At 37.9% G+C, this 9,866-nt stretch overlaps 1 protein-coding gene across 5 annotated transcripts in view; it reads left to right on the plus strand.

Moving 5' to 3' along the window:
- ebf1a (EBF transcription factor 1a) overlaps window positions 1-9,098 on the plus strand; it is a 468,633-nt gene extending 459,535 nt beyond the window's left edge. For all 5 annotated transcript variants that reach the window (XM_059989982.1, XM_059989983.1, XM_059989985.1 and 2 more), the window contains one exon: window positions 6,021-9,098. In XM_059989982.1, coding sequence (XP_059845965.1) covers window positions 6,021-6,052 — 32 coding nt within the window. In that variant the 3' untranslated portion in view covers window positions 6,053-9,098. The remainder of the gene's footprint in view (window positions 1-6,020) is intronic.
- Window positions 9,099-9,866: the final 768 nt, after the last annotated feature.

Below are 9,866 nucleotides of genomic sequence, written 5' to 3' on the forward strand. Positions count from 1 at the left end.
TATCATTAATTTTCCAAAAATAGGACTTTAGATCTCTTCAACCATATGTTACTACATTATATTTGTTGCAATTGTTGAACTTTATTTAGCTCTGTCCCAGCATTTCATATCATAAGGAAGGAACAAGAATCCCTCACCCTCCTTCCAAAGATAGGGAATCTCTCATCCTACCTTCGGAGATTTATGGATTCTTCATTCCCACTTCACAAGTTACAGAATCACTTATCTTCCTTTAGGACACATACTGACAGTCGATTAGTCCCATGCAAAACTCATGTTAGTGCTGAGGACACAACAATCGCCCAGATTATATTTACTTTTGTTGCTGCCTGAGGGATAAGTTTTACTTAGGAGATTAATGGGATTTCCCATTGCTATTCAATAATGCATTGACCACGCATTCATTCACTTGTGTTGCAGCAATGAGAGTTTGGATTTTAAAAACAATTATGTAACAAGACTTACTGCTGATTCTGTCAAGTCTCTGCCATGACAGAGCAAACATTCTTTGGAGCATGGATAGAGAAGAAAGGAAATTTTACATTATAGAAAGCCATACATTATTGTTTGGCCAATATTCCTGAAAACCCTTTCTGTTCCTGTACCTATCTAAATTTCTTTAAATGTTGTAATTGTACTTGTGTACTTCCTCTGCCAGTTCGTTCCTCATGTCTATCATTTCTGCTGTCGAAAAGTTGCCCCTCAAGTCTTTTGTAAATCCCCTCTGTCCGTGAATATATGCTCTCTACCTTGGGAAAGAGACTGTGACCCTATCAATGTTCCTCATACATACCTCCGTAAAGTCAGCCATCAGCCTCCCATACTCCAGGGAAACGAATCCCAGCCTATCCAGTCTCTCCTCGTAACTCCAGCCCTTCAGTACCAGCTCCATCCTTTGAAAAGCCTTCCGAAACCTTTTCCAACTTCTTGAAATTCGTCCTATCATTGAGTAACCAGACCTGCACACAGTGCACTAACTCTCCAACACCTTGTTCAAGAGAAGCAGGAGTACACCTTTTGGCCCTTACAACATCTTCCATCATTCAAGATGTTCGTGGCTGATCATCTAGTTTCAGTCACCAGTTTCTCCTTTCTCCCCATATCTATCCATCACTCTAAGCCCAAGGAAAAAAAAATCCCTTCTTTAATATATTTAATGATTTGGCTTCAAACTTTTTTAGCGGAGAATTCTACAAGTTACAATCCATAGAAGTAGACCTTTATACTCATCTTAGTCTTAACTGGCTTACTGTTCATCCTTATGCTGTGGCCCCTGCCCTGGACCCCGACCCTACCTGTCCAGTCAGAGATCCACTCTTATTCTTACACTGCAATGAATATTAGCCTAAATGACTCAGTCTCTCCTCACATGCTAATCCTGCCAAGCCAGGAATCAGTCTGCTGAATCGTCACTAAGCCCCTTTCATAGTAAAAACATCCTGTCTCAGACAGGGGGACCAAAATCACTCACTGTACTCAAAGTGTGATTTCACCATACCTGAAGACTTGTAAGACAGTTTTGCTTTGATTCTTAAATCTTCTACAAATTGTTTTTTTTAATCATAAAAATATTAAGGATTCGGAAGGATGTTGGGAGGACTGGAAGCCTTAGATGAGTAGAAGAAACTGAGTGGGCTGGGACTGTTTTCCCTGGGATGAGGGGTGATCTTATAGAGATTTATAAAATCATGAGCATCATAGACAGGACAGATAGAGTATTTTTCCCAGGAAAGGGAATACAGAGAAGCCAAACAAAATGAACCCAGATACAAATCCTAAACCTAAAAACAATCTGGGCAACAAATGGTTGAAGACTGGATGTAGGGTAATGTGCATTTATTTCAGAAGGTTTGTAAAGAAAATCCTGGGAACTATACACCAGTAAGCCTTGCATCTATGAGAGGTAAGTTACTGAAGGGGATTATGAAGAATAGCATACACAAGCTTTTGAAAAGACAGAGCTTGAATAGGGACGGTCAGCGTTGCTTTGTGTGTGGGTGATCATGACTCACAAATTTAACCATATTTTTTGAAGAAGTAATCCAGAAGGTAAATGCTGGCAGAGTAATAGATGTGGTCTATCAGGACTTCAGTAAGGTCTTTGATAAGAACAATAGATGTGGTCTACATGAATACAGAGTAATGAGATTGTTATTATGAAGAGATAAGATGTAATTGATAGTTTTAAAAAATCTTTTTTGACCTTTTATGTACACTTTCTTGTACTCTGCATTCTTCTATGTAGGAACTAATAAAAATATTGAAAAAAAAGGAATGGCAAATAGAGTTTAATTTAGGTAAGTGTGACTATTGCATTATGGGAAGGTAAGGACATTCACAGTGAGCAGTAGGGCCCTGGCAAACAGAGTGGCCAAGGTGTATAAGTACTTGGTTGTCTGAACATGGCATCACAGGTAGATGGAGTAGTGAAGAAGGTTTTTGGCATGTTCGCCTTCATTAGGCAGGGTATTGTATTCAAATATTCCATTGTGGTTGTACAAGGCAGCGGTAAGGTCACATTTGGAATATTGTGTTCAGTTTTGGTCATCTTTTATAGGAAAGGTGCCAATAAGCTGGAAAGCATGTCCAGGAGATCTGTGAGGATGTCGCTGGGACTAGTCAGACTGTTATGGAGAGAGCATGAGCATGGTGGGATGTTGTTACCACTGGAATGCAGGAGAATAAAATTATGACAGTGAATGTGCGCAGTCTTTTTTCACAGGGTTAGGGAATCAAGAACTAAAGAGCATAGGGTTTAAGGTGAGAAGGAAGTTGGGCTGAATGGCTTGTCTCTAATACTGTGTGCCTCTGTGACTCTGTGACATTCTATCAATTTGCACCTCCCAGAGCTGTTAGTAATTACACCTGGGGAACCCAGAAATATTTTTTAAACTTCCCCAACATCCTTTTGCAATTTTAATAATTTTATGATTAAGAAGGCAAGTGTATACTGGCCTTCTCAGAATCATTCTGCTGCCATTTCTGGATTTTGTTTTACTAAGTAAGAAGTGAGAGAGGGTGGTCTTTCTGCATTGAGGGCCACCAGTGCAGTGAGATGGCAGGTTCTGATAGTGCTGTGCTGATAAACAGTAATCAGATGCCAGAAGGGAAGGGAGGAGGAAGGAACTGCAGCCACACACAAAGTAGAGGAGGCCGCTGGAAGCCACCTGTGGAACTTTAGAAGCCTTTAGAAGCCCTAGCTTTGCACTCAGTTCCTCAGCAAAAACTGGGCTCAAATCCCTCAGGAGTCTGGATTGGAGATTATTATTGGGTTCATTTCCCACACACACTCCCTTGTGAACACACACAAACACACACACACACACTCCATCCTCTTCTCTTCAGGGAGGGGATAAAATCTTTCACTCGATTAATCATTGGATCTGATTAGCTGTGGCAAACATTCTGTTGCTCATTTGGACTTAAGAAAGATTAAAGAGTGGGAATGAGAAGCTGTCATGATTTGTCATACATTGGCAGGTCTATATGCTTTTGTTTCCAGTTGTGATGCTGATCACTTTGTGTCACTTTTTCTCTCCAAGTTTCCCATCGTAAGCGTGCCACTCATTTCCTCTCTCTGTGTGGAATTCTGGTCACCATGATACAGAAAGGATGCAGAGCCTTTGGGGAGGGTGCAGTAGCTGGATTTGAGGACATGTGCTATAAGAAAAAGTTGGACAAACTTGTGCAGGAATGGCAAAGGCTGAGGGGGACTGACAAAAGTTCATGACATTCTGAGAGGCGTAGGTAGGGTAGAGAGTCAGAGTCTTTGTCCAAGGGTTGAAATATTAGGTACTAGAGAACACGTAAAGAAGGTGAGATGGAAAGAGTTTAAATGAGATGTGCAGAATAAGTTTTTTCATGCAGTGAGTGGTGGGTGTCTAGAATGGGCTGTCAGGTAGATATGATAGTAACATTTAAGATTATAGATAGGTACCTGAATTTACAGATGATGGAAGGATATGGATCATGGACTAGCAGAAGAGATTTAATTTAGTTCAACATCATGATTAGCACAGACATTGTGGGCTGAAGGGCCTGTTCCTATTTTGTAACTTTCTATGTTCTATGATAATAAGCTGTTGCAGCAGATGCTTCGATTGAAGCCAATTGATGCAGCAAACTGAGTAGTGAACCATTGTGTGTGTGTGTGTTATTTCATCAGGGAACTTCTGAGGTGATATTGAATTATAGGCAAAAAAAAGTATTTATGTAAATAAGTTCACTTGCGCTTCATTTTGAATTGAGCTCACAAGCAGGTAGGCTATTGGGAAAGGGACCAGGGGACTATTCACACCTTAAGCTTTGCAAAAAAGATTTATCCTCACATCAGACTGAGTCACAAAAGTGCAAAAAGCACAGTAAGTTATGAGAAAGCTTAGTCCATTCAACCCTACAAACCTGTCCCTGTCATTCATTATGTTTATGGTTGATCTGCCCTAGATTCTATCCCAAATATTTATCTGTCTCCTCTTTAAATACCCCTGACACAGGAATTTTCTTTATCATTTATTAACTATTTGCACTGACATGCTCCTCTGCATCTCACAGTCCACAGCTGTCAGCCCCCCTTGGATCTCACTGTGGCCCAGTTTGACAACTACTCTAACAATTAGGCATCACAACCAAAACTCTCCAGCACTAATCAATGGGCCTTTCTCCCAATCAGCCCCATTGGAATCCATCCTCCTTTTTTTGTTTTTGTTAATGATGCAGAATGGTAAGGAATGAATGGAGTTTGACACTCCTGAGAGTTTACATGGTAACTGCATAAGCAATGCCAAGTTTGGGGACCCAATACAGCATTGAATTTCTGGATCATAACTTTTAATCAACCCTTATGAATTGTGAATCAAAGATTGAAGTGTTCTCACACGAATAAGGGAAAAATTCAAACATTATAAATAAATGAGGAAAATATAATTGTTTAATAATCTGTTGGGGTAGAAATTCATTCTCTGTGGAATGAGCTGATCACATCACATTGAAACATATGCATGTTGAGTATCAGTGCTAAAATGTGTCCATGTCACAATATCACAGATTTATCAGGTGTAGAAATGAATACATTTCTATTCTGTATCTTCTGAAAATTTTGCATGACTGGATTGTAATTGGTATGTGTAAAACTGATCTTTTGATGTTGCAGAGTTTGCAAAACTTTTCTGCCTTTAAAACTCAGGGTAATATCTTTGCGATAGTTTGCATTAAAATTAATTTATAAACATTCTCGCCAATTCATGCGAGTTTTCTTTTGTTTGTGGAGTTGAATCCCCAATAGGAATTTAAGTGCTTTGTGTTTAAACCTGTTGTGTATGAATATATCAACTTTCCATTTAGTTCCACTGTGAAATGAGCAGCATATATATATGCTATCACTTCAACTGCACAGAGCTCTCTCTCCTGGTACCCTAGCTAACCCTCTCTCGGTCGGATATAACCATCATAATAGAATAGCAAAGTGGAAGCTCACTTTGTATTATTGCTGTTTGTGGAATATTGCTACGACATTTATGCCTGACATTAACCTAATATTGTTTTTGAAATAATTCACAGATTTGGACACCTGAGTGCAGCAGGTTTGAACTCCTGAAACAGGGCCCCACAGTTGAATGGGCTGGCAGTAAACCTTTACTTTGTTTTGTGGAATTGGAACAACTACTTGTGAACCTGGTGTCTAAAAGCAAAATATTGCAAAGGCTGGAAGTCCAAAATAAATTTGACAAACGTTGGAAATACTCAATAGCACCGGTGGGGAAGAGGAATAGGATAAATGAAAAATTTGATAAAAGGCTATCAACTTAAAATATTATCTTTGTTTTTATCTTCATGAATGTTACCTGACCTGCCAGATATTTCCAATATGCTCTGTTTAAGTGAAGTGCCCAAGAATTTCAGAGAGTGTGGGAGGCACAGAAGCAGCAAAAAAAAGTGAATCAATGTGAGAAAGCTAGCTTCTATTTCCATCAATGTGTTACTCTTTCCAATAAAAGTTTCCTTTTCTCATTTCTGTTTTACAGCTATTTCCGGTATGATAGTCCCTCCAATGTAGGTAAATCCCATGCCTTGAAGACTGCATCTATATGCTGACAATTACAATGAATATTGTGTTTCGTAAGGAGATGCAAGTCCCACAGATGAATGGAACATTTAACTCAGGCCTTTCAGAGAACGATTGTGTAGAGTTAAACGATCTCAAATAACACTCTTTAAACCTTCAACCTTGCCAATTGTGATGAATTGAATGCACGGTGACAACTTACACATTATTTACACCGGTCCCCGACATTTGAGTGATGTAAACAAAGCAAAATTGTTTGTTCTACTTTGGTAAATGTTAACTTTTTCCAAACACCTAAAACCCAATTTATTCATTTTAACAGAACATTAATTGCTTTTAGAGTCAGTTTTGGAATATCTGGAAGGAACTCTGTAACAGAATGTGATGTTTAATTTATAAAGAAAATCAAATTTGACTGAGAGAAACAAAAAAGTGTGTGAAGAGAGATGAAATGAGTAGTGGTAATGATTAGGTGGGGAAATGTAGAGAGTTTAGAGTGTGGTAGTTGGTTCCAACCTGTAGATTTGACAGTGGGGTTTTTAAACTGTAACTCGATTGAATCTGGATGTTGCTGTATCCAGTTTCACCATCAGCTGTCACAGTGCTAAAACTGTTTCATAGGAGACTATACTCTGCTTGTAGGCTGGTTGAGATTGTAGATGTATAAAAAACAGAACAAGACATAGGACTAACATGCAGCAACCCTACAGATACTAGCAATGATGTTTGAAGTGATGAACTGCTTAGTGGACTGTGCAGAATCAAATAGAAGCAGGAATCATGTATAAAGCAGTGAGCTGCTATGATATATACTTGGGACCGTGGCTTATTTTGTAAAGGACGTAGTGGCAGGGCAGAATGGCTGTGGTCATTCACGTCTGACTCTGCAGGGTTAGGGAGGTTGGAGGAATGACACCAGCTGGTACCTTAAAACAATTTTAGTGCTTTCCTCTTTGTGTCGCCAATGATAGTGCCAGCTGGTCGCTGCAGTCCCAAGCCAATGTCCAATCAGCCCGGTCCAATGGCCTTGTCTCAGAAGATAAATAAATATATCAGGACTACATATTTTACAACCAGCAATTCACTAACAAGTGTTTGTACATTGTGAAGGACTTTGCAAAACACAATATAGTTTTGGCTGCTGTATTTACAGGAGTGGAAAGTAGACAGAATTAAATACCAGTGCTGCGTGGGGACAAACGCAAAGGGGTAGATTTTTTTTTTAAATTACAATTTTATTAGCACGGTATTGAGAATGCTCTTAATGGACTTTATCAAGGAACCATCAGAGTTCTGATAATGCATTATCCAATAATTTTCCACTGTATTGTGTTTGTATGTAGTTATAAATATTGTAGATTTTTTGTGTATTTTTTCCTTTGCCAAAATTGTTGTTTAAATATTTATACATTTCAATGTCTTAAATGCAATTTTCAATATTAACAAGGAATTTTATTGCATAAACTTATTTTTTGCGGCCTATTTTTTGTTATTGCAAGGAGTTCACTACTATCCATTTTATTTTGCTTGCACATCCTTGCAAAATTAAACATGCATCAGTTTAAAGATGACATTTGTGTTTTGTTTTGTAAAATATGCTTATAAATAATGTATTTATCTTTGGAAATTTGTACATTGCTTTGTTTGGGTTGTATTCTTTTTTCCTATTTGTTTATACTCTGGACTCATTTTAACATGTAAGTATGCTAATACATGGGAGGTGTCAACACAGCAAGCCATTTAAAATTGTACCAGAGTAAGAAATTGTTTAAATGTAATTTTAAAGCTTTTGTTTGCAATATATATAATATATCATTATTACATTTTCCAATTAAGTCGATATTGTGCTAAGTATTGGTTTGAATCATGCTTCCCTTTTTTGTTTCAAGTGTCAAGTGAAAAAAAGCCATCGTCTATTTTTATATTTTTTTTGTCAGTTGAACTGAATTGTCAAGAATTTTAAAAAGTGTTGCAAAAAGCAGCATCTTATTCAATAGCATTTAGTTCTGTAGATTTAAGAAGGTAAATTTTGTTTTTCCACAGCTTATAGAAGTTTTAGAAATTAAATTTATTATTATGCATGGGGTACCCTCTCCACATTGGGCGATGGTCACTTCTTTATTGTATTAAAATAGGGAAGACATAAAAATCATTTAAAATAAATTTAGTGAAATACATTCTTATATCACTTGCTAGTTTTTGCTTTCTCCCTTTCTATCTCTCTTTCTCTCTCTGTCTATATCTCTCTCTCTTTCTCTCTCGATCCTTTTATCTTGACATTAAGCAAAATTTATAAACCAGCAGTTTGGATGCCTTAACAATGCAAAGCATATTCATTTCAGTCAAACATTGTACCCTGTACCTAAATTGTCCATAAACAAGGTGAAATCATATACTTAAAAAAGCACAATGTTAAGTGTTCTGTTATCTTATAAGATGTACCTCTTTCGTTGCCATATGATGCACACATGATGTGACAGTGCTGCAATGCTCCCAGTCTAATATTTCAGTGGCTTTACAAGGACATTTTGAGTCTCACTTCCAACGTGAAAAATAAAAACAAAAAAGAGAAGAAATTTGATGATTTTCATAGGGAGGAATGAGAAAGAAACAAAAGCTGATGCTTGGGATATGGAAAAGATTTGTCATTTTTTTGACCAAGTCCTTGTCCTAGCTTTTCTTCAGCCTCCTAGGCTGAACCAGTACATGGGTGCTTGATATCAACTAGTAGGTGGCATGCTGGCGATGGACTATACACAAAACAGTCGATGATAGACTTAAGACTTGAATATTGAAACGAGAAAAAATTCTCGTGATTGAAATGTGAAGCAATGCCTCCCAGATGCCAACATCAGCTGTATCTCATTTGAACTGATTGCCTTCCACTTCGTTTATGTGAACTGTTGGACACACTGTACAGATAAATGGTTAGACAAACTACTGTAGAGATTGTTATAAATTTTTTGCAGAAATTTGAGCTGTAAAAAAACTTTTCAACTTACATAATATTTAATTAAAGTTACTTCTTGTCTGTGAACCTGGTGTCTGTCTTCAGTTTTTTATTATTTTCTTGCATCAAGACTATAACTTGGAAAAGATAGGAGAGGTTTTCGCACTTCAGAAACCCTTGTTATATCTGAATGAGTTTAAAGAGCAGAGCAGCTGTGATCAAGTGGAATGGTTCCACAACTGATTGGCTCTTGCATTCATAAGTGTTAGATCATTAGAAGCATAGAAAATAGCAGAAAAAAAAGTTCAGCCCTTCTGGCCTGTTTCAGCTTTCAGCATAATATATGTTCTATATTAGAACATTCCATGTTCACCGTTCCCTGGCTGAAGAAATGGCCAAGATGAGCAGCTTTCTGAGGGTAGTCTCAGGTCAATGCTCTTTGTATAGATGTAGAGTTAAGCTTCTTCTCCCCCAACACAATGTCAATAGTCAAAAGCTGCTTACAACTTAATATCTTGATTTTTGCATTATCAACAAATCTTTATGTGACAGGAGATGTTTATTACTAGAAACATAGAAAACCAACAGCACAATACAGGCCCTTCGGCCCACAAAGTTGAGCCGAACATGTCCCTACCTTAGAAATTACTAGGCTTACCTATAGCCCTCTATTTTACTAAGCTCCATGTACCTATCCAAAAGTCTCTTAAAAGACCCTATCGTATCCGTCTCCACCACCGTTTGTCGGCAGCCCATTCCTGTAGATTTAATCAGTATTAATCTCTACCTAGTTGACATTCCTCTGGTCCGCAGCCACTGCTACAACACATGCTCATTTGATACAGGACAAATGCC

Source organism: Hypanus sabinus, chromosome 15 (genome assembly GCF_030144855.1).
Source record: "Hypanus sabinus isolate sHypSab1 chromosome 15, sHypSab1.hap1, whole genome shotgun sequence".
Classification (NCBI taxonomy): Eukaryota; Metazoa; Chordata; class Chondrichthyes; order Myliobatiformes; family Dasyatidae; genus Hypanus; species Hypanus sabinus.